Source organism: Trichosurus vulpecula, chromosome 2 (genome assembly GCF_011100635.1).
Source record: "Trichosurus vulpecula isolate mTriVul1 chromosome 2, mTriVul1.pri, whole genome shotgun sequence".
Classification (NCBI taxonomy): Eukaryota; Metazoa; Chordata; class Mammalia; order Diprotodontia; family Phalangeridae; genus Trichosurus; species Trichosurus vulpecula.
The window spans coordinates 233,656,848-233,682,802 of record NC_050574.1 but is presented as its reverse complement, the minus strand read 5'-3'; the positions used below and the strand labels follow the sequence as shown (position 1 = coordinate 233,682,802).

The window sequence follows — 25,955 nt, the reverse complement described above, 5'->3', positions numbered from 1 at the left end:
GCCAAATCTCCTAACAGCTGTCGCTTCTTTATCCTTCTCTCCACTTACATGGACACCACCCTAGTTTAGACCTTCATCACCTCTTGCTGGAATACTTTCTAATTGGTCTTCCTACTTCAAATCTCTCCCCTCTTCAACCCATTCTAGAAACAACTGCCAAAATAATCTTCCTAAGGCATACGTTATACTCCTGCTTAAAAACAACAAACAAAAACAAAATTAACAATAATAACCAAACAACAACAACAAAACCCAACTTCTTGATAGTTTCCTATCACCCCTAGGATAAAATAAAAATTCCTCAATCTGGAATGTAAATATCCCTCCGATAGAGTTCTAACCTACTCTTTGGCATCATTTGTACTTCATACATTGTATTTATTAGACAAAAAAAGGACTACTTGTTTTTCCCTTAAAGTGAACATTTCATTTCCCACTTATGCGCATTTAACCTATTTCTGGGATGCACCCCCTCCTCAACTCCAGCTTTGGAATCCATATTTCCTTCAAAGGCTCAGCTGAGCTGCCACCTTTCCTCTGAGATGCTCCCTAACTGACTTCTTAGTGCTTTCTCCACCTCTTCTAGGAGCTTCCCTGACTCCATACCCTGTAACGTACCTTTTGGGGTTCTTGCAGCATTCTCACAGTAGATTACAAGCTACTTGAGAGCAGAGATTGTTTTGTTTTTTGTCTTTTTACCCCCAGCATGCTCCACAGTATGTTATACACAATCTACATTTGAAAAAATGCTTCCTGACTTGAAATAATTCTATTTCTCTTCCTTCTCCTCTTTCTTTTCACTTTTTCTTGTTCCATTAAATGACCAAAAACTGAAAGTAAGGTTTCTTTTGGTTATTTGCTGTATTTGTTGTATCATGTCTTATGATATCTATTCTTTATTTAAGAAAGCTGACTGGAATATTTATTCAAAACATTAAAAAAAGAAATAAAATTGCTTTTAATTTATGTGGAGCCAGAGGGGGGAAAGTTTCCAAGCTTGATTTTATGTTATTCTCCATCTCCACAGAATACATCAGTTATTCAAGTCTTATTTGATGGTAATGTAGGATTTGTGCTAATACTTCATAAGATAATTCTAAATATGAGAATTACTCCAAGTAAATATTTCTAAAACATCATTTAAGTCTGCTCACATTTAATATCAAAACCACATAAACTTTTTAAAATTAATCTTTAAAACCTTTATTTCTCCAATAACTGCTTTCATTCTTTTATTTTATCATTCATTTAAATATTTACTAAGTTCCTCCTAAGTGTACAAGGGCACTAGGTGGCACCGTGAATTGAGTGACAGCTTGGAGTCAAGAAGAGTTGTCTTCCTGGGTTCAAATCTGGTCTCAGACACTCACTAGCTGTGGGACCTTGGGCAAATCACTTAACCGTTTGTCTCAGTTTCCTCATCTGTAAAATGAGATGGAGAAGGAAATAGCAAACCACTCCAGTATCTTTGAGAAGAAAACCTTAAATGGGGTCACAAAGAGTCAGACAGGACTGAACAACACTATATGTACTACATTGTGTGGCAGAATATAAGATTTAAAAATGGGCAAAATAAGACTTTTGTTTTTAAAGAGTTCACAAACTATTGGTAGTCAGTGGATAAAGAGCTAGCCTCAGAACCAGGAAAACCTGTATTCAAGTCCTAACTCTGACATATACTGGCTATAAGACCTTGGCCAAAACACTTAAATTCCAAGTGTTCTAGGCAACCTAAGACTGTAAGTTACTGAAAAGTGACTATTCCCTCTACGCTATGACTTTGGTGTTTTAATACCATTGGATGAGACGCCGCCCCCCCCCCCCCCGTTTTTCTATTTTTTCCCCTGTTGTTGATATCTCCCATAGCCATATCTAGCAAGGTATCTTACACATTGTAGACATTGAAGAAAACTTGAATGATGGACTCTCTGTCCCAATCTTTACATAAGAGAAATAAAGATAATTTAGACACAATGGTAAAAGTATTTAGCCAAGAGCTGCTTCTAGGTGCTGGTTCACTTTTAGACAATTTTTTGGATGCTTAAAATCATTTCTTAAAATCAAATCTCTTCTGGAGAACTGGCTTAAAGCCATAATCTACAGTTTGTTGTTGTTCAATCAAGTCTGACTCTTTGTGACCACACTTGTGATTTTCTTGGCAAAGATAAACAGTAGTTTGCTATTTCCCTTTCCTGCTCATTTTATAGATGAGGAAACTGAGGCAAACAAAGTTTAGTGATTTGTCCAAGGTCACACGGCTAGTAAGTGTCTAAGGCTGTATTTGAACTAAGGTTTTCCCAACTCCATCCACTGTGCTGCCTAGCCGCCCATAATATAAGGTAGGGGGCTATCAAACCAAATTGTAGCCAACAGAAACACAGTTGGGTCAATATATATCAAAATCTTCATATATCTGTCTGTTTTCAAGTAGCACAACCTTGGGGAAAAGTTTCCTTATATTGAATTTAAGTCCCTTGTGCTGCAGGTTCATTCCATTCTCTGCTGTTGTGTTGCCTGTAGTTACCACCCGTCATATTGTTACCCTTTTGCCCCTTCTCCATCTTTTTATTAAGTGACTTGCCTCCAAATTAGTATAACAGTTCCAGATCATGACCAACTCTTTTTAAAATAACAGCTGTATTTTCTTTTGATGCCACCCAATATAATTAATAAGCTTTCATGTGTAATTGCATATACTTACAGTAAAACATGTCATTTAATCCCACTTCATTATCCTATTATTCCAATATTTTAGTAAATATTTTACAAGTATCATTTTTGCTTTTACCTTAGAAACACGGGAACATAATACTAAACAACAAAGAAAAATATTGTTTAATATTTATATCAGAGATTCTTAATCTTTGTTGTGCCATGGACCCCTCTGGCAACCTATGGGTCTCTTCTAAGATTGTTTTAAAATGCATAATATAAAATACATGTTATTACAAAAGAAACCAATCACACAGAAATACAGGTGTCAAAAAAAGTTTACAAAGCCAAGTTCATCCTAGACCCTAGGTTAAGAATCCCTGGTTTATACTGATTTTCCCTCATTAAAGCTATGTAGTATAGAGACATATAGGTCAGCACTGTAGGAAATTAGAAAACATCAAACTCTCTTAGAAAACAGAAAAATATGTCATTAAGACCCCTCCTTTCAAATTTAGTCTCCTCAAAGTGAAGAGAGCTATCTGACTTCTAGGATGGTTAGACACTCCTGACTGAAATTAAAGAGTACTCACATGTCATTTCTTTCCCCCATAGAGAGAAAAGAGCTGCATGTTCACTTTGAAGACCTAAGTTCTAGAAAATATTTTACAGGATCCTTTTAATCTTATGAATCTTGCTCCTACCAGATTGTTGCACACTGATCTCAATTCCTTGTCATCAGCAAGCAGAAATCTGCCACCACCTTCCCTTCGTAGGTAAAGATGTGGGGTAAACAGGCACACAATGGGAAACTTAAGAACAAAACTGCTTAATGTAACTAAGAACACGACTCTCAAAGAGAGGGTTTCTAGGTAGGAAGGATTAAAGTTCAAGAGAAAATAAATATGTTAAACATGTTGTCTTAGTTTGGCAGCACCATCATTTATTTATTTTCACTTCATTTCGAAGGCTAGAATGGGGCTTTCAGGACTATTTCCTGATGTCCCTGAAATAATGATTTCAATAGAAGCTCTTCTTTTACAAAATAGCAGATATTATAATTATTTGCGATACCTTTGAGAATAAGGTCAAAGACTTTCTAGTTTTTCTTCTGCTAGTGCTTTTTAAAAAAAAAAAAAAAGAAAAAAAAACACCAAGGTATTTTTACAGAGTACAAATTGAAAGGGGGGAGAGAATTAAAAAAAAAACAAAACCTCTTGTAAATTAGTCAGAAACATCCAAAACTTTTCTTTCCTGATTCTTAAAAAGCTGATTCTTGTCATTGCTTCTGTAGCCAGTTATCCTTTCCTTATACTTAGAAATGATGCTTTGAGAATAAGGACCAAAATCATGCCAAAAAATGCATGAAATCAAATTATGTGAATGTGTTAGAGGAACTTTATTTTCTATAATTTGTACACATCTAATATAGGGAATTAATAGAATAAAAGATTATATAAATATAAATGATAAGTGATCAGCTTAAAGCAGTTATTTCTTCTTCCCCAGTATCACAATTAGTTTCCCAAATAAAAGAATGTCATTCATTTTGCAAGAGTTAAAATGCAGTCTGCCAGGTTTTATTCTGGGCTTAGATGTGACAACATCCTAAAAGTTCAAGGGCAATCAGTATGCTGACAATCGTGCCATCCAAAGCACTATAGGACTCCAATATATCCCAGGGTCCTGAACCACCTTTTCTCAAGGACACACACACAAGGTAAAGCTCTGCAGGATTCCCACATGTGATGTGTCAGAGGCCGCCTATCATAGTCCCTCCTGCCCTTTCTGGAAGAAATGAGTCAACATTGCACTGTTACTCTGCCAATCCCATAATATTAGCAACCGACGCCACCACCGCTACTGCAGGAGCAGATGTACCAAAATTGCTGAGAAAGCAAATGTCCTCACTGGATATAAATAACCTGAGTTCACTTGACAGAAGGCCATCAAGAGTGTGGTATAATGAAAAGAACACCGGATCTAGGGTCAGAGGACCTGGTTTCAAATCCAGGTTTATCATTACCTTGTGACCCTGGGCAAGTCACCTGTCTTCCCCCATTTTCAGTCTCCTCATCTCAACAATGGGGAAGTTGGACTGTATGGCCTCAGAGGTTCCTCCCAACTCTATATCTATGATCCTATAAATGGCACTACAGCTTCTAGGCTACCAGAAATAATGTACAGCAGAAGAAATGAGGAGGGAGGAAGAGATTAGCTTGGTATCAAAAATATGAACCGTATTCATTTGGGGAAGAGGGGCAGGAGCTAGGTCTGGAAAAGAAACAACCACTGTTTTCTTTAAAGTCAGAATGATCTTGCAAAGTGAAGTGAGCAAAACCAGGAGAACACTGTGCACATTAACAGAAATACTATACGATGAACTGTGAATGACTCGGCTGTTCTCATGAATACGATGATCCAAGATAATTCCAATGGGCTCACAATGAAAAATGCTACCCACCTTTAGAGAAAGAACTGGTGGAGTCTCAATGAAGGCTGAAGCATACTTTTTAAACTTTATTTTTGTTTTGGGTCTTTTTTTTTTTTTTGCCTGTGCTTTCTTTTACAACATGGCTAATGTGGAAATAAGGTTTGCATAACTTCACATGTAGAATATACATCCAATTGCTTGTCTTCTCAAGGAAGATGATGGGGATGGAGGGTGGGAGAGAATTGGGATCTCAAAATTATAAAAAACAAATGTTAAAAATTTTTACATATCATTAGAAAAAATGAAATATTATTCCAAAGATTAAAAAAACCCTCAAAGAATAAAGCTATAATCATCTAGGAAGATGGCAGGATGATTCTGTGTATCATGTAGACCTACCTACTTAGGTTCCATCAAAGTGGGGAAAGTGGAAAATCCCATAAAGAGGAGTTAAAAGAAGTCTATATGGCAGAAATGTCAAACAATTATGAGAGGAAAATATGAGTAGCCAAGCATGGCCCTCCCTTGACTTTACAGGATTATGATGAATCTAATAGATATTACTAAAATTTAATTTGATTTCTTAAAAACTCTTCATAGTAAGAAATATCACTTGAGTCCACCTGCAATACAGAATGTCCTAGGAAGTTAAGGTTGATCTCAAAGGACTTAGTCTAAAACCTTTTCAGTTAACAGACAAGAAAATTGAGCACAGGGGAATAACTGGCTTGCCTAAGTTCATACAACTAATTAGTGACAAGGCCAGGCCTAGGACTTGACCAGGGATCTCCTAACATTAGAGCTCTGATCATTTCCCATGATCCATGTGACCACTATCTAGACTAGACTCAAGTGGTTTAAGACAAATGACAAACAACTTTTCAACATCTTGGTCTAGGGCTAGGGTTGTAAATTATTCCAAAGGGCTTAAAATACACAGTAAACACAGAAGTTCAGAGTAGCTGGTATCTAAATGGTGGGAAAAGCAAGATTTTGACTTATTTTTAATAGAAACGAAGGAGAATAGCTGCTTTATCTGAATTACTATTTTTTTGACCTTAGGAATTTTATCCTTTTTACATTTTGTTATTAGTAGTATATTTTATTGCATTTTATAGTTCACAAGTATCTAACTGAATTCTCATCTCTAGCCTGAATCACTAGTCTAGCCTAGGTTGAACTTAGCTAAGAATAATAACAGAAAGATAACAGAACTATTCAATGTGCACCTGTTTTCTTTGCGAGAGACAAAAATGACAAAACCTCGAGTTGAAAGGCACCTCAGAGGCCATTTATTCCAAATGATGCCAGAATAAGACCTCTTCTCTCTATAGCTTAAGTATAAAAGTAGTTGTCTTGCCTTGGCTCGAAGACTGCCAGTGAGGGAGAATTGATTACCTCCAAAAGTAGATGATTATGCTTCGGGATAAATCTTGTCAGGAAATTTTAACTTATATCAAGTCCAAATTTGCTTCTTTTCTACTTTTTACCCACTGCTCCTAATTTCTGTTTCTTGGGGCCAAGCAGAATGGGTCAAATTTCTCTTTAAAAAAAAATAATGACTTTGTTTTTTTACACTGTAATCATTTATTTCTCTAGAGACATTCCATCCCCCACAAAATGCCTCCACCTACCTATCTTGTAATAAAGAAAAACAGTCAAGAAAAACTAAAAAATGGACCACCTGGGCATGTCTGCCACATTTAGTAACCATAGTTGACTGACCTCTGGGTTCAACATTAGTCATTGCATTTATTATGAGTTCAGGTGCCTTTTTGTGTTGTTTTTATTAACATTACTGTAGCAATTATGTATATTATTCTACTTGTTCTGGTGACCTCATTCTGTATCAGTTCATACATGTTTTTCCACGTTTCTCAGAATTCCTCATACTTATTAGCTTAATTTGCAATCATATTCCATAATTCTTCACCTGATGGACATCCACTTTGTTTCCAGTTCTTTTGCAAACAAAAAAAAGTGCTGCTATGAATATTTTAGTATATATAGGATCGAGTCTACTCCCTCTCCCAAGGGATATTCCTTCAAAAACTTGAAGACAGCTATCATGTAGATACAGTAGAAAAAGCACCAAGTTTTTTTTTTTTTTACAACATTCTTAATTTAATATAGATGCATTTCTTTGAAAATGAACTGTATATAACAGAGACCCTTATTTGCTTATTTTTGTTGTTCAGTCATTGAGTGGCGTCCAACTCTTTGTGACCCCATAGACCACAGCACACCAGGTCTTTCTAGCCTCCATTATCTCCCAAAGTCTGTCCAGGTTCATGTTCATTGTTTCCATGGTACTATCTGTCTGTCTCATCCACTGCTGTCTCCTTCTCCTTTTGCCTTCAATCTTTCCCAACATCAGGGTCTTTTTCAATGAGTCGTTTCTTCTCATGTAGCCAAAGTATTGAAGCTTCACCCTCAGTATTTGCCCTTCCAATGAGTATTGACTGAATTGATCTCCTTGTGGTTTAAAAGACTCTCAAAAAATCTTCACCACCACACCTTGAAAGCCTCAATTGCTGCAGTGCTCAGCTTTCTTTATAGTCTAACAGCCATACGTTACTACTGGAAAAACCATAGCTTTGATTATACAGACCTTTGTTGGCAAGGTGATATCTCTGCTTTTTAGTACGCTATCCAGATTTGCCACAGCTTTCCTTCCAAGTAGCAAGCATCTTATGATTTCGTGGCTGCAGTTGTCATCTGCAGTGATCTTTGAACCCAAGAATATAAAATCTGACACGGCTTCCATTTCTTCTCTCTCTACTTGCCAAGAAATCATGGGACCAGTTGCCAAGATCTTGGGGTGGTTTTTTTCTTTTTTTATGTTAAGCTTCAAGCTAACTTTTACATTCTCCTTTTTCACCCTTATCAAGAGGCTTCTTATCAGTTCGACCTTGCTGGCAATCTTCAAGCCAAGGCGGTGATCTGGTAGATTATATTTGCTTATATTAGCCTCTTGTAAATTGTTTGTTGATGATTAAGTGCAAAAGAAAATTTAAAAACAAAGACACACTAATGATGATTATGATAGCATTTATGTAATGCCTCCAATGTGCCAGGCACTTAGGGCTTTATAAGTATTATTTCATTTAATTATTAAAAATTAATTTAAATGAAGAACACTGATCCCAGAGTGAGAGATCTTGTGTTCAAATGTTGTCTCTGATGATTAGTCTGTGTGATCTAGGACAAGTTGCTTAAACTTTTGGGACCTCAGTTTTCTAAACTGTAAAATGAGAGAGTTGGATGAGATGACCTCTGAGGTGACTTTTAGCTCTCTATCTATGATCCTATACCTCCCCCAAGCCTTCTCTTCTCCACGCTAAACATTCCCAATTCCTTCAACAATTTCTTCTCATCTTTGGATGAGAAGAAAACCAAAATAGCAAATAAAGAGTTTAAATCAAATATGAGTAAGTAGATAAGAGAGCATATAGTTGTCATTGATGAGATGACATCATTAATCCCAGAGGAATTATGTAACAAGATAATGCAGGAATAGGGGCAGCAAGGTAGTACAGTAGATAGAGCACTGGCTGGGAGTCAGGAAGACCTGAGTTCAAATCCAGCCTCAGAAACTTACTAGTTGTGTGACCCTGGACAAGTCATCTCACCCTGTTTGCCTCAGTTTCCCTATCTTTAAAATGAGAAGCAGAAAGAAATGGCAAACTACTCTAGTTTCTTTGCCAAGAAAACCCCAAATGGGATCATGAAAAGTTGGACATGACTGAAACAAGTGAACAACACAAATGCTCCTGGAGTAATGGAAGCCTCAGAGTTGATGCAGGTGGGGGAGGAAGCTGGTTCCTTTGGCTTCTGTATATTGAAGGTAAAAGTTTCGTTTCAGACAATACAACATAATATATTTAGCCCCTGCTTTCTGCAAATCACCAAGCAAGGCACTGGGGGAGCTAAAAAAAAATGTTGTGAATGATAACTCTATTCCAATATAATGGGTTTCTTTCATAATCCTCTTTATTTTATTTAATGCCTTTAAGAACATTCTTCTGAGAAAGGAATCATAGGTGTCGTCAGTCTTCTGCCAAAGGGGTCCAACACACACACACACACACACACAGACCTTTCATATAGATTTTTAACTACTTCATAACTACTCTGTGAAACAGAAAGTGGAAATATTATTAATTTCATTAGACAGATGAAAAATCTGAGGTCCAGAAAGGTTCCAAGTATCTTGTCCATAGTCACAGCACATTAAGTCAGAACTTAATCAGAAGATCCTATTCTGGTTTCGTATTTACACTTTTAAAAGCCAGGAGAAACTAGAGAAGCTTCAGGGAAGAGGAAGGGTACCACGAGAAGTTAAAGGCAATGACTGCAGCCATTTGGTTGAAGGACAAGAATGCCCGAAGTCTTGATATGGAGGGTATCATAGACTCTTTGGGCCTCAGTTTCCCTACCCGCAAATGAGAGGACTGGGTGAGATGATCTCTAAGGTGACTTTCAGCTTTTACAGTCTGACTTTAGAAAGATGCTGTACAAATGATCATTTGTCCACTACCACCTACCTACCCTAAGACTGTTCTATTGCAATCTTGACCAGTAATCAAGATGGTTTGGGCTGATGGCAGGGGGATCATCTGACCTTGTATCTCTTCCAAACCACCTCTTTTTTTTTTAACTAACTCAAGGAGAATTATGCCTGAGATTACACTATTTTGCTGTGCACAGTTCAGTTACTATCAACCTCCACCAATTTTTCCTCACAAATGAACATGTCTCCTTTCATCTTCCTCTCCCTTCAACACTTTTGTGCAGTTCAATCAGGAAATTACTTTTCTCTCCATTTCTTTATTCCAGTTTTGATGGGGGAAAAATGACCCTAATCATGGCTGACAAGCATGAGAACAGTGCTATTGATACACTAGTATCAAGGAAAATGAAAGCTCTAATTTTTAGGTGAAAACAGACAAAGAAGTAGTGTCAGTGGATTCAAAATTTCTTGAAAATACTCAGAAATCACCTTCAGAATCTTGGCAAGTCTAATTGGATGTTTCCCTTAAACATCAGCAATAGTAGAAGTAGTCATTTAGGAAATGAGATTGTGCAGTGGACAGGATGCTGGTCCTAGAATCAGGTTCAAATCCGGCCTCAGACACTTGACACACTTACTAGCTGTGTGACCTTGGGCAAGTCACTTCACCTCAATTGCCCTGCCTTCCCCCCTCCAAAAAAATAATAAAAGAAATAATATTTGTAAAGGGCTTAGCACAGTGCCTGGCACATAGTAGGCACTATATAAATGCTAGCTGTCATTGTTATTATTGATTTTTAAAATCTCTTATTGAATGTTGTTTTGTTTTTTATTTTCAAATAACAAATAGAATAACATTATTTAACATAATTCTTCATTGCAAATCTATAGTATGTTCAGCTCCATCATGGCTTAAAAAGACAGTTTATGAACTAACCAGGGATCTGATCCCTTAGTATAACATTGTTTCTCTAAGAAAATTTGTAATCTGGGAAAATGTAATATTAACAAATTTCCTGTCCATTCCAAGAGCTATACCCCACTAACCAAATCAACCTCCTTTTCCCATAACCAGTCACTTTCAATCTGTGCCAGATTATTCCGTCACTGGGCTAATATTTAAATGGATTCTAAGAAGGTATTAAGTGTTTGTAAATTGAGAGGGACAGAAACAGAAATGTACAAGGAGAACCGTTAACAACCTTGACTTTTCTAAAGTGAGACAGACCTTTTAAATCTGCTGTGTTGCAATCATCTGTTTATAATGGACTTGGAGACTATAGCCCTTTTTTCATTTCAATGTTCTATCCTTATGGCTTAAGAAGTGCTTTGAAAAATAAACACTTGTTATGTTCCTCCCCAAATTATCCAAACACAAATAGAAAAATAAAAGTATAACTTTTTTTTTAACACTGTCAAGCTAAAGGCAGATAGGTGGTACATTGCATAGAGCACTGGACTGGGAGTCAGGAATACCTGATTTCAAATCTAGCCTCAGATACTTCATAGCTGTGTGACCTTGGGCAAGTAATTTTAGCTGTCTGCCTCAGTTTTCTCATCTGTAAAAAAGGAATAATAATAATAATAATATCTACCAGTTGTGAGGATTTTATTTGTAACGTACTTTGTAAACCTTAAAATGTCATATCAATATTAGCTATTATTATCCACATAATTATTATCATTATTTAAAACTTTTCTTAAAATTAGAAACTTATTCTCAATCGTGTTCAATTGAAAGGATCTAGGTTGTTGTTTTTTTTTTTTTTAATCTCAACACTTTGGACAGCTGCCTCAGTAAATGGGAACATTCTGACCCTTCCACGAAGCTGGCTTTAGAAACGGGAGCTGATCTACCATCCTATGAAAATGTGAAGTTGGCTCCATGGAACTGAAAAGTTCACTAATATTACCCCACATTCCCAGATATATGGGGATAATTTTCTATAGTATTCTCTTTGCCTTCCCCATCTTCCATGTCAGGAAAAAAGAGTTCCCAGGACCAGGTATAATCTTGCTGGGTAGAGTTAAGAAATGGTGAGGCTTGTTGCTTTCTTATCTATCAAATGGAAATTATAAAGCTGACCTATCTTATTAATGATTATGAATGTTAATGATGATGATTAATGATATGAAGAGCTACATCCTGTAACTCCTAAAGATGCCTCACTCTGAGTTTCCAAATGCCAAGCCAAGAGAATGCAATCTACATCAAATAACATTAAGTTAGGAAGGTTCTGCATAAAATCCCAGGAAAGGAATTTGTGCCTGTCAGAGGACCAGTATAGCCCATTTTGGAGACTCTCATTACCCAAAAGTGGTCATCAGGTTTATACGTATATATATATACATACACAATGTTGAGGGACTGCGGTCTACATTTGTGAAGGAATAATGCCAGGGCAGCTAGGTGGAGCAATGCATAGAGTGCTGGGCCTGGGGTCAGGAAGACTCATCTTCTTGAGTTCAAATCTGAGCTCAGACAAGTAAGTACTAGCTGTATGACCCTGGGAAACTCACTTCACTATTTACCTCAGTTTCCTCATCTGTAAAATTAGCAGGAGAAGAAAATGGCAAGCCACTCCACTATCTCTCCCAAGAAAACCCTTCATGAACAGTCAGACATGACTGAAAAACTACTGAACAAAATCCCCTAACCACCCTAATTCTGAACCCTAACATCCTCTAATCCTATCACTTAATAACGATCAGTTATACAGCACTTTTCAGATTTGCAAAGTGCTTTACATGTGTCATTTTATTTGATACTCCCAACAACCCTATGATGTAGGGTCTACTATTCCCACCATTCTACTGATGAAGAAACCGAAGCTGAGAGAAGTTAAATGACATGCCCAGGTCACAGAGCTAGTAAGGATCTGAAACAGGATTCAAACTCAGGTTGTTTTGACTCCAAGTCCAGCATTTCATCCACTGTGCCTTAAAAAAAAATCAGGTTCCATTAATGGTAGGGGATTATCCAGTGATGACATTGCAGGTTTTTTGAAGAGAAGAACAGAATCTTTCTCCTTGGGCCTCTGGGATGTTGCTGGTTCTCCCCTCTATCTGCTTTCTTTTCTTTCTTTTTGGCTGGCGTCTCCTCTTCCTTATCCTTAAAGATATTTTTCCCAAAGGTTTTGTCTTTGCCATTTTGTGCTTTTGTCCACAAAAAGTTTCCTCCTAAAAGACCTTGTCCACTGTTAATGATTTTATATCTCAGCTCAATGTGACCCCCAAATCTCTCAACTACTGACTTCTCTCCTGAACACCAGCCCCCAATCTTCTACGATTTTATGGACACATACATGGATTCAAAATCTCTGAAATGGAAAGCTTTATTTTTCACACTGAGCCAGCTAGCCTTCCTTATCTATTGACACCACTGTTCTCCCTACCAATCTTCAAAACTGTTCCTCTTCAGAACTCGTTCTACTCCCTGCCCCTTGCCCATTAGTCAGCCACTAAGTGTCCTCCTTTTCAATCCCACTGACTTCTTCATCCTTAGTACCTTACATGTCTCTTCTAGACTAGTCTAAAACATTTACCTCTCCATCCATATTGTCACAAATACAAACCAATCCTGAATATAGGCTGCTACCCCGCAATGAGAAAAACACACCTATTTGCATCTGTATGTATGCAAATATATACATGTATATGTACAGTGTGTGAATCTATTTCTAGATTTACCTCACAGGGTTACTGTGAGTCTCAAGTTAGATAATACATTTATGAACCAATGCAAATTTTAAAGTGTTATATGTTTAGTTATAAAGTGGTAAATATTAAGTAATTTAACCTCTACATATATTTCCTCAACAAAAATAATGGGCCAATGCAACGGGACCCAGTTATTATCTGGAATATGCTTGCAATTCCAACACTAAAAATTTCACAGAGACAAGGAATTTAATATTCTTCAGAACTTTGGTCTTTAAGTGATGATCAGTTATTATGCTTTCCTATTTCTTGGCCTATTATTGAAAAGCCCACTACCATATTAGTAGAATTTATTGATAGTTTTCAATTTTGTATTAACTCTAAAGTCACAAGGCCACATTATGACTGCTTCTTATTTGTGTCCTTGCCAAAAAGACTTGGGCCAAGATGTTGCCAAAACCCAAGGGAAGAGTACCCAAGATGCCACAAGAATTGCTACAGTCAATATTCTCACTTTTCATCTCTTGGCAAGAGATTATCTACTATGGTGGTACCTAGGAGAGTTTCAGTAATAATAAGGTTTGTTTACTGCTTCATTTGTTAAGGAATAGCCTAAGCAGATGTCTACTCAGCCCCTTCCTTTCCTATTTGAAATTTCAACAAGTATGTTTCTTGTAGCTGATGAGTAATAGTTGATTTTATAGGAAAAGCCTCATTTGTGAGCTGTTGGTTAAAAAAAAGACATTTTGGACTTGAATTAAATGCAAATGATAATTGCTAATGTATTCAACTTGGCAAGTACTAAATAGAGCACATCCTGGAAAACAATTTCTTGGTCTCCTCAATTGCAGGAAAAAAAATAAAGAAATAGGAAGAGCCCTGGATCCCTATTTTTTTTCCATTAACATCTTTCATTAATTGGGCTACAGGAAATAATGTCAGGAAGAACAGTAAGGTAAAATGCCATGCATCTGGCAAAATGTTTTATTTTTTCTGTCTACAAGAGAAATGGAAGAGAAAAAGAATTATATCATAGAAATTCCTCAATGAAAATTAGACTAATCTGCAGATTTTAAAAATCAACATGCTTTCTAACTTTGGGACAGTAATCAATAAACAATTATTTACTGAGTATCTGTTGTGAATAAGACACTGTGCTGGTGAGAATACACAGAATTATATGGCACAATCTCTGCTTTCAAGGAGTTTATAATCTAGTTGGGGAGATGAAACACACCATAAGAAGTAACATATGGAATTGCTATGCTCAGAATCTGGAAGATTTAGGGTCAAATCCCCTGACTATTGCTGCCTATATGATCCTGGGCAAGTGGCTTACCTTCTCTAAGCCTCAGTTTCCCTATCTGTAAAACAGAGATAATACCTGTAATAACTGTCTCATAGGGCTGTTGTGAGACCCAAATAAAACACTAACATCTGTGCTTTGCACACTTTAAGATATCATATAAATGTTGAATTATTCTTCTTAATTATCCTCATCAATATCTATTATTTCTTATTCTTACCCATTTAAAGTTTGCTAATAGGTTAAGATCACTTCAGTCCCACGATTTCTAATCATTTGCTTTACCACACAAGCCCACATGGTAGAGAGGCAGCTGGGTGTAGTGGCTACAGAGCCACCTTCAATGACAGATGAAGATTCATGTCCTCCTTGGACATGTACTGGCTGGATGACACTGGCCAAGTCACTTAACCCCTCAGTGTTATGTATCTCTAGGCAAATTTCATAAGACTGGAAGTTGCAGAGAAAACACAAACCTGCATTGGCAGAAGTAATTTTCTCACCTGCCACTTCCCTACGCCAATGAAATCAAAGGCCTAGTTCCTATGCACATCTCTAAAACTGGTATTATATAGTCTTATGTTATGAATTGCCTTTTCATTTTTATTTTTTTGGACAGGCAGTATCTGAAAACGAATGGGTCAATTTAGCCTGGGAATGTCAGTGAAGGCTTCCTTGAAAAGACAGGCAGGAATTAAGGAGAAAATACAGCATTCCATGCAAGGGAGAACAATTAGTAAGAGCAAAAAGATGACGAAGTACAGGGTATTCCTCAGGGAGGAAAGCAGGGGAGATTAATGGTATATAAGGATGGACAATTTGGGACAGGCTGTAGGAGACTTTGAATACTAAGCTAAGGAATGTTGACTTTATTCTATGAGTTATAGGGAATTCTTTAAATCTATTGAGCAAAGGGCTGACATGAGAAAAACCATAATTTAGAAAGATTAATTAGTTGTTGACAGACTAAAATAGATTGGAAGACAAAGTTAGTAACAGACCTTTATCAAATGTCCTGCAGATTTGGGGCAGGAATCAATCAATATACCACTATGACTCCTTTTTAGTTCTTTCCTTCCTATTTCTCCTTTCCTTTTTAGGGCAGAACCAGAGAGGGACGGTTCTCTTGGTGGGAAGGGGCAGTCAATGAAGAATAAAAATAAATAAAAGTGCAAAAATAAAACATTACAATAAAAGCAAAAAAGCAATGAATGATAGATGTTATTGTTATGCTGTCCCTAACACCAAAGTTCTCACCTTATTTTATTTCCCCAAACATAAAGTCTCTTCAGATGGAGGGATGGAAAGCTCCAGCAAAAAAAAAAAACCAAAGGACACAAAAACAAGTGGCCAGAAAGGAGGTGAGGTTAATTCAGAGTCCAAGAATATGGAGGGCTGCATATGTTGAGATTTCTTTTGGTTATTTTTTTTATGTTAGTACCATTCCTTTACTTCAAATTGACATAAGCAAAGCAACAAACAAATCCAAGCATTTGTCCTAGTATATTTAATGTATTTTAAATCTCTTTGCTAAACAGAATTTAGCTGTCCCTTTAGTATCCTATGACAGAGGTCAGTAATGGTAAAACACTAAAGTGCAGCTCAAGAGAACAAGAGATAGTGTGACATCATCCTGGCATCAAACTCTCTAGTCTGGGCTTTCAGTGAACAGTTAATGGAACTCTCCAAGGGGCAGGTTGGATGACAGAAGGAATTGGAGATACCTGGGTCCTAGTATTTCCAATGTGACATACGATTTCTGGCGTGTGTGTGTTTGTTTCTATTCTGGTACTATGGGCTACTCAAAGATTCTACTCTCTAGGAGGACTCTTGGATGGTCCAAATTTGGCTACACCAAGATACAAATTCATACTGTAGATTGTCCGTTAGTGACTACTGCCTTAGAATCTAGTGGATTAGGATCTTGCTACCTAAAATAGGAAGACCTACAAGAATGTCAACGGAAATTGATGTACATTTTAAATTTATGAAAGGGAAAACAATACACGGACAAAAATAATTATGATCATAATAATAGCTAACATTTATATTGTGCCGCAAGGTTCGCAAAGCACTTTGCGTACATTTTCTCATTTGATACTTACAATAAACCTGTGAAGTACATACTATTATTATTCTTATTTTACAGATGGGAAAACTGTGGCTAAGTTGCTCAGGGTCACACAACTAGTAAGTGTCTGAGGCAGGATTTGAACTCAGATCTTCCTGACTCCAAATCTAACACTTTCTCCCTTACATCACACTTACCTGCCTTGTATAAGAGGCATCACATAAGAGAAAAAACAAATAAGAATGAATATACAAAGAATTCTAATGAGGACTTGGAAGGAGATACTGAAAAAATGTGATGATCCTTGATGTATTGTAAATAATTTAAATATAAGTAGTTAATTAGACAAGTTTAACTGTATCATTATTCAATATCAAGTTTCAATGAACTAAATTTAATTTAAAATTTTTTTTAAATTTATTTAATATTTTTAGTTTTCAGCATTGATTTTCACAAGAGTTTAAATTACAAATTTTCTCCCTGTTTCTACCCTCCCCCCCACTCCAAGATGGCATATATTCGCCACTGACATGCTAAGTACCCCTGAGGCAAAAAGGCCACACATTTTGCTTCCATATGCATACCAGTAAAGTAGTCCTATAAATAAAAAAATCTTGTGCAACTGATCAAATGAGACTATGAACATTTTCTCTCAGGACCAAGTAATGCAAGCCAACTGGATGAACCTTCACTAATTTACCTCAAATTTGGTTGCTTTGAATTCCTGTTACCATGCTTAGACTCTTAATTTAGGAACTTTTATTATCACAAAGTCCAAACAAATTTTTTTTTTAATGATGAAAAGTTTATTTTGCTGCTTGCCTAGAAGCAAAGCTGGTGAAAATTACTATAAGTAAAAAAATAAATATAATTTAAATCAATGGGCATTCCACTCAAAATAAAAAAAAAACTGAATAAAAAATAGTATACATAAATAAAAATCCATCCAAAGCACAAAAATGCTATCTGGCACATTTTAAGAGAAAATCCATGGAAAATAAAATTTGTAGATGACAGTAATATAACACACAAACTTTTTAAAATTAAAAGATAATACACGTTTTCAACTTTAAGCCTACTTAAGTTTCTCTAAAACATATTGCTTATCTTGCTAATTAGCACTGCTACACACAAACCAATGAATCCAACTTTATCAATGGAGAGACCTACAGTGATAAGTACGGAAATATCCTGAGGTTTTGATTTTTATAAAACAAGGTTTCTCATATTTAAATAGTAAACAATTTGATATGTTTCACTTATTAATAAGAAATCTAACTAGGGCATTTTGCTGGCTCTCCTATAATTTTCTGGTTCACTCAGGCAATAAATTATGTAAAAATCCTAAGGAAAAGGCTTTGTGCTTCTCTTATATATAAATGTGGACCTTTAATCTTTCAAACTAGAATTTTAAAGAGAGATGATGTTGAATTTTAGAGAGAGTACTGTTAATTTTGTAAAGCAGGGTCTACTTAAGTGAATGCTGGTTTTCTCCAATTTTCTGCTCCATTTAAAAATCACTTTTTGCCTCCAACTATAGACAGAAAACAACTACTCTGGGAATAAACTTGATAATAATTCTTGGGATTTTTACAAGTCCAAACAAATATTAAACAGAAGTCAGCATGTACAGGACTATACACTCTTGTGGGAGAATGTTCCCTTCCAGTGTAGAAAATCTTTCACTCCTCTTTCTGCAAGTGAAGAAAATGATAACAATACTATAAAGATTCTGTCCCTTCTTCAACCTTCAGATCCCCAGTTCTTGATACATATAAATAGATCATGGTTTCCACACTTCCACATCATCATCCATCTCCTTCCTATAGCCCAGGTTCTGAAAGAGGAGAGGTAAATGTGGTGAGTCCTTGTCATCTATGCCATGGTTGGGAGGCATCTATGAAAAACGATGAATTTTCCTACTGAATATCAGATGTGGCTACAGGAATAAAGACAGTTATTTGAGCAAAAGAGATATCAAGAACACAGTCCTGAAAGCAGAGAAACAGGAGACACCAAGGGAGCCACAGACAGATGAGGTGTTTTCCCAAAATCCATTTATCATATAGAAAATTAGCACTATATTAGCATATGTACAAAAACAGTGTCTCAGATTGTCCTCTTACCTGCCTACTTTCCCTTTGGGAGGACGATGAAGAGGAGGCACTTCTATGGCTTGGAGTGGAGGTTCTGTGAGCAGGTGATATGCCCTTTTCCTCTGAACTCATGGTTGCAGTGAGAATCTAGTCCCAAGCACCAAAGACCATCCCAATCTAGTCTCAATCTCACATAGGAGGAAAGAAGTGGATAATTTTTCAGTCTTATTCCATTTCGCAGACCAGGTTTGACTTAAAAGGTTGTGGTGGACTTTGAGGGTAGCCAAATCACCTAAAGGTAAAAACAAAACAACCCCTGCATAAGTAAGTACATATGTGAAGCGAAGTTCAATTTCTTAAAATGACTCTAAACAATCAATCAACAAGTATTGATTAAGCACATATTGTGTGCTAGATTCATATTATGTCCTAGATTCTAAGATACACATGAATTAGGAGATAAAATACAAAAACAATGAGACAATTTCTACTCTTAAGGAGCTTATAGTCTAATGGGGAGAAAATAAGTACATATAAAAAGTATGTACAGAATAAATATACAATTAATAAACACAAATATATACAAAATAGTTAAATATTAGGTGGTTTGGGAAAGAGATTGTGAGCATGGGGGCGGGGGGGGGGGGCGTGGCACGGGAATTGTAAATATTTCATGACAAAAAGGTGGTACCTGAGCTGCATCTTAAAGAAAGAGTGGAATTTTATAAAAATGTCACATGTGAGGAACAAAGGGAAGGCCAATGTTGCTAAATTATAGAGTGTGGGAGGAAGAGTAATGTCCAATAAAGCTAGAAAAGTAAGTTGGGCCCAGGTTATACAGGACTTTAAGAGAATTTCTATTTTATCGGAAGCAATGGAAAGCCATCGGGGTGGCTTGAGGATGGGAGTCACATGGTTAGATCTACATTTAATAATGATAGTAGCATTTATATAGTACCTACAATGCGATAGGCACTGTGCTAAGTGCCTTCCAAATTTTACCTCATCTGATCCTCACAACAACCCTAGGAGGTAAGAACTATTATGATTCTCATTTTACAGTTGAAGAAACTGAGATAAGCAGAGTTAAAGTGACTTGCCCAAGGACACACAGTTAGTAGGTGCCTGATACTGAATGTGAACTCAGGTCTTCTTGACTCTAGGTTCAGCGCTCTATACCCTGTGCCACCTAGCTGCCCCTGTTTAAGGAAAATTACTTTGTATAGAATGGACTGGAGGGATGAGAGACTTGAAACATGGAGACCAATTAGGTGTGAAGGTAGAAGAGGAAAGATTTGGCAACTGATTGATATGTAGGAATAGGAAAGTGAAGGTTCCAGGACAATACTGAAATGACACTAGAAGGATAGTGATGCCTTTGGTGGAAATAGGGAAGTCTAGGAGAGGGGAAGGCTTAAAGGGAAAGATAATCAGTTGGCTTTTAGAAATGTTAGTTTAAGAATACTTTGGGATATAATAGTTTGAAATCTCTAATAGGCAATTGTTTATGTGGGACTGAAGCTCAGGGGAGAAACCAGGACTGGATGTATAGATCTGGGAGGGAACTACATAGAGATATTTAAAGATATTTTAAGTTGAATCCACAGAATCTGATGAGGTTACCAGGAGACAGAATATAGAGGAAGAAAAGAACAGCTCTTGGGACTGAATAGTGGGGAACACTCACAGGTAGGGGGTGTTAGACAAATGATACACAGGAGGCACTGGAGGTTCTGGACTCCAACCTCTAACAGGTTCATTTTTGATCTGGTCAGACAAGGAAAAGAGCTTCAAAAAGGTTAATAATAAGCTTTATTTTAGTCTAGTCTTCTCTAACACAGTATTGCTCATAACGGAAGCACTACAAACTCCTACAGCATTTCCAAATCACCCTTCTCTCTGGGGCCGGTGAGAAGTGGGGCAACTACCATTATGTCTCAATGGGGTCAATCGAGACAGGCACAACTTGTGCATTCAACCCTAACTCCCCTCAAGCCTCAATGGGGGCTAGACGACCCAAACACAGATTCTTCCCTCCCAAGCCTTGAGAGGGGCCGATCAAGGCACATAGCATTCTAGCTTGTGCATTCAACCACAAAGGTTCCCCAGCTCACTAACCACTGACCACCTGCTTTATAGGGCAACAACAGCCTCACAGGTTTCACCTCATCCCTATATCTTACTGGACAGTCACAGTGGATGTTTACAGTTTCAGCATACATATTTATATTATTTATCCTTATATAATGCTGCACAAGTGTGATGGAGATGTTTTGAACCATGAGCCTGGGAACTCATATCTAATACCTAGGAAACAGATTGTTATGGCCACGGATCCTAGGAAAGTGAGGTTGTTATGGCTATAGATCCAGGGAAACTGAACTCTAAGAAATAATAACAAAAATCCACTTTACACACACTAAAATCCACCTTACTTACACTAAAATTCACCTTACTGACAGGGGGTGTGATATAGAAAGTGAATCAGCAAAAGAGAGTGTTATAAAGTGTTATAAGGAGGGTTCATAAAGGTAGGAGAAGAACTCAGAGAGGGTGAAGATTCTAGGAAAGGTAGAATGACTGAGGATACAATCATAGACCAGATCACTTTTCTATTTGGGATATTAGATATTTTCTATTGGGATGTTAGAGTTATTTGTCTTTTTCTATCACACAATGAAAAGACTTTGCTTATTAGCAAGCTTTGCCACTACATTTTGAATTCTAATCCTAAGAAAATTGGTCACCAGCTTCTTCTTCCAACGATTTTATTTCATTTGCCCATCCTATCATTCACTAAGTCACTAAGCCTTTGGCTGCACTTTAACTCATGTGACCTGGATGAATTCACATCCCCACCTGGTTAATTTCACCACACCACCTGGTCAAACTGAATAGAAATTAGCAATATTTGCAAAGGAATGAATGCAAAGGGCAGGCTGTCTGTTTTCCTCAGAGACAGAGTACCACAGAATATGCACACCGAGGATGAGTTTTATACCAAATCTTCACAAGCTCCCCCTAAATGCTGCCATACTGGTATGCACCTACACTTTGACAGATGTGCTCTGGAACCTTTGGTAATTACAGGCAACTTACTGAAACATGGACAATAGCAACTTCATTTTTCATTAGGTTACACTGCAAGGGAGGTTTTCAGTGTAAATGATAAGGTTAAAAGTGCATGGGACACACTCATGAAGAGAAATTGAGATATCATAACAGTGGCACAGGTGTGTGCATGGATGCCTAATAAGATTTTAAAAGTGAGAAATGCTTATTTAAAATAAAAGGTAGTAAAAAGTAGTCATCTGCAAAAATCTTTGACCCCAAAACAGTGAAAAATTAAGTGACTTTCAAATTTGACTTCATTTTTTTTCAATAAAATGCCAAGACAAGCTTCTTAACCTCATTTAAATAGCCCTATTCTTCTAAAACAGTGTTGAACTACCATATATGCTTATTGATGCTGGGAAGGAAGGAAAATTGGTAGGGATGAATGTAAATCCAACCTTAGTTCTAAAAAAAAAACCAATGGGACTCTAAGAGAGGAAAAAATTACAGGCATCCAACATGGGCAGTTGAATGGGGCGAGAGTGGATAGGGTACTGGGACTGGACCCATGAGTTCAAATTTGGCCTTAAATACTTACCAGTTGTTTGCACTGGGCAAGTCACTTAATATCTGTTTGCCTCACTTCCCTCAACTGTAAAATGGAGATCATAGCAGCACTGACCTCCCAGGGTTGTTGGGAGGATCAAAATAGGGAATATTTGTAAAGCGATTAGCATGCTACCTTGCATATAGTGGTACTTAATAAATGCTAGTTCCCTTCCCTTCACTTCCCTAGGCCATTACTCCCACCTGGAATTACCCAAATTCTTTGATTGGAGGTCTAGCAGAGAGGCAGCAGAAACTGAACCCCAAGTTCCATGGAAACAATGGCATCATACTGCAATCATTGCTTCCCCATTCAAATGCATTATCAGGCAAAGCAGTTATAACAAACATTTTCTGCATATACTATAATATAGGAAATCAAAGTTAAAGGACCAAAAGGAAGAGCACCACATCCAGGAGGTCAAATACATAAAAGGACAAGCTTTAAAAGTAACAGCAGGGGCCAAATGCATGAATCACTATCTGTATCAAGCCAAGACCTTGGAATCTATGTCATGGTATGCACTATGAAAAAAAATGCCCAAGTTGGAAAGAAAACATGTCACTCTCTTTTCCACTTGGATAAGAAATATTTGATCAAGGAACCAAATTTTGATATTTTAGAAGGAAAAAGGAGCAAGGGTCGGAAGTCACAGATAGATTTGCTTGAAACAAGAATGGGTTTCTTCAGGAGGGAATGCTTTCCCTCTCAATGAAGGCAAAAGATACTGCCCCCTTTGGCGGAATGTGGGAGCATTATCAACACTTAGGTAGATATTTAGGCATCAGTTTTGTCAAGGTGGCTCCTTTCCAGCTCAGAGATCCTCTCATTTTCCTGTGCCAGACAGTGAGAATCTATTCTTGCTAGAGAAGGTAATAAGCAGTAACTGAAGTTTTCTGGGAAATAGATGATATAGTTGTAGCAGAGGGCAAAAAGAAAAAAGTTGGAATGAATTCATCTGAGGTCCGGAGCAGTGGGTTCAGATAGCTTCTGTCAACCACTTTACAGATAAAGGAAGGAAAACATGGTTATAGCTTAAATGTTACCAGGTAAAGTGATGGTTGATGGCGAGATGGTGAGATGAACTAATGGGCATAGAAAGTCTAATTCTTTAATAATGACAAGGGACTAAAGATGAAAGAGTGAGGTAAGGGAGAAGAGCAGAGAAAATAGGATAAAATGTAAAGAGGAACATTAAGGGTGTATGAAACAAATACATATAAATACACAAATACAAAGTAATTGGAGAGAAAGTGGTAATAGGTGGTTGAAGGGGTTGGTTCATGATAGGTCTCAAACTTGAGATTTGAAGGAAACTAGTAATTCTAAGAGGCAAAGTTGAAGGGACAGTGCATTCCAGGTCCCGGGCATGGAGGTCAACCTTTGCAAAGGCAGAGACGCAAGAGGGAGTTGAGTCAGTCGTGTGTGAAAGAACAGCAAGGCCCATTTGGCTGGACCACCAGCCAAACTTCTAGCTGTGTACTGGGAACTGAAGTAGAGCAGAGATCCAAGAAGATAGATCCCAGGTAGTGTTGCTCAGGCCCATTCAAGTTCAGAAGATACTATTCCCAGTTTACCAGCCCAACATCCATTTCTAAGCTGTTTTTTTTTTCAGACTTGGCTTAAACCTTGAATCCTGATTTATACCTGTATTCTGTAACCTTTGACCTCTTGACTAATTAGACCTCTGAACTATCTCAGGCTCTTCACTCCATTGCTTTAACTCTGCCTGTGTCCTCTATCTATCTGGTTTGAACCCAATCTTGGACTTAGAACCTTGCCTATGTCCTGGAATTCTTCCTTTGCTCACTGGACTCTAACCTCTGATTCACCTTCAGAGTTCTGTTGACCATTTATCTTTGGCCCAACTCCTAGTCTTATCCTGGCTGGAGGCCACCCATGACCCAGCACCAACAGAAGGCTGAATATGCTAATATGCCTGGCAGAAGCAAGCTATGTGTTGTCCACACAGGTTCATGGTGCCAGGGAATTAAGCTGTTTTAAAAAAAATTGGGACTTTTTTTATTAGAGCTATTGGTTTAAAAAACTGAGATTTAACTAGCAGTTAGTCTTTAACAAACATTTATTAAGTGCCTACTATGTGCCAGGCACTGTACTATATAGTTTGCTGACCCCTGAACTAGACTATCTAACCTTTGAACCTGAATCTGCAACTGGTTTTTGGATCCCATCTTCTACCACTTGGAGGACCTCATTTGTCCATTCTTTCACAAAGCATTTTTATGTACTGTGCTAGGTGCTAAGGATACAAAGGAAAAGATAAGGCAGTCAGTGCTCCCAAAGAGTTTCTTATTCTATTGGATGTAATGGGTAGCCAGCCCCTAATCAGGAAGTTCCCCTAATGGGCCTCCTGCCCAGATTCTTTTGCTGAAATCCTTTGCTGTTATTCTGGAGATCAGAGCAGTTGGAGTCTCAGTGTTTTGGTTTTCTCCAATGCTAGCTTCCCACACTGTTCTCTAGTTCAGCAGATGCTTTGGCCAAGAGGCCAACCAAACAGACAAGTATTGGAATCATGGAGGGAGGGGGAGAGTAAGTAATAAGCATGTAAGTTTGCTTTGCTAGCCTGGGATAAGCTTAGAACACTTAAACTGTCTTCTAGGTGGTTCTTATTTTCCTTTCCCTTCTATAGCAATTAGCTTTGTATGCTAATATATCCTGCTTCAGGTTCTCTTTCCTTTGCTACTACATTTATTAAGCACCTACCATGTGCCAGGCACTAAGCCAAATTCTGGGGATACAGAAAGAGGCAAAAACCAGTCCCTGCCATCAAGAAGCTTACAATCTAATGGGAGACGCAACATGCAAATAAAAATACGTAAAAGAAGCAGATCTTTTTCTGCTGGGACCTAGATTCATTTTCTTGGTGTCAAGTAGAAAAATTTTTCTGGATGAATCCCTGATGCAACCAGCGTCCCTTGGATTCTATCTGCAGAAAAGTTTCTTGACTTTTTTCCCTTTCTCAGGATTTTTTGGTAATTTGTGTAGCAAAGTTTGTGTGTTTTTCTTTGATTTTGTCCTCTACACAGTTCTTCCATTCTTGATAAGCACTGCCTGAGTTTCCAGCTCTGTTGATTATGTTCAATTTATCCTGTATATAGCTTGTTTGTATATAATTGTTTGCCTGTGGTCTCCCTTGTTAGACCATGAGTTCCTTGAGGGCAGGGACTGTCTTTTACCTTTCCCTGTATCTCTAGCACCTAACACAGTGCATAATAAAATGAATTAGATCAGTGAAGTCATCCAAATTGTGATCTAAAAAGCAGTTATAGACTTTAGGTTCAAGGATCAGACAGTCTATTCCAGGGGTCAACAAACTATGGCACTGTGAGCTAAGAATGTTTTTTACATTTGAAAATAAAACAAAATTTTATTTAAAAGTACAAAAACCATCTTAGATCCAAGACTAGACAAAGGCAGGTAGCAGGCCAGATTTAACATACAGACCATAGTTTGCTGAAATCCAGTGCAGTCACTTGTTTTAAGTGGCTAGAGATTGGGAGGGTTTGAGGTGGGAAGGGGTAGTTTCTCTTGAATAATTGTG

The 25,955-nt window shown here is 37.4% G+C and overlaps 1 protein-coding gene across 3 annotated transcripts in view; it reads right to left on the bottom strand.

The window, feature by feature from the left end:
* The window catches only part of OSBPL6 (oxysterol binding protein like 6), a 188,454-nt gene that overhangs the window by 97,101 nt on the left and 65,398 nt on the right, over nt 1–25,955 (bottom strand). For 2 of the 3 annotated variants that reach the window (XM_036745639.1, XM_036745640.1), the window contains exon 2: nt 18,763–19,024. In XM_036745639.1, the coding sequence (XP_036601534.1) occupies nt 18,763–18,864 (102 nt within the window). In that variant the 5' untranslated portion in view covers nt 18,865–19,024. Of the gene's footprint in view, nt 1–18,762; nt 19,025–25,955 lie in introns of those variants that run through there. The other variant, XM_036745641.1, reaches the window with a different exon arrangement.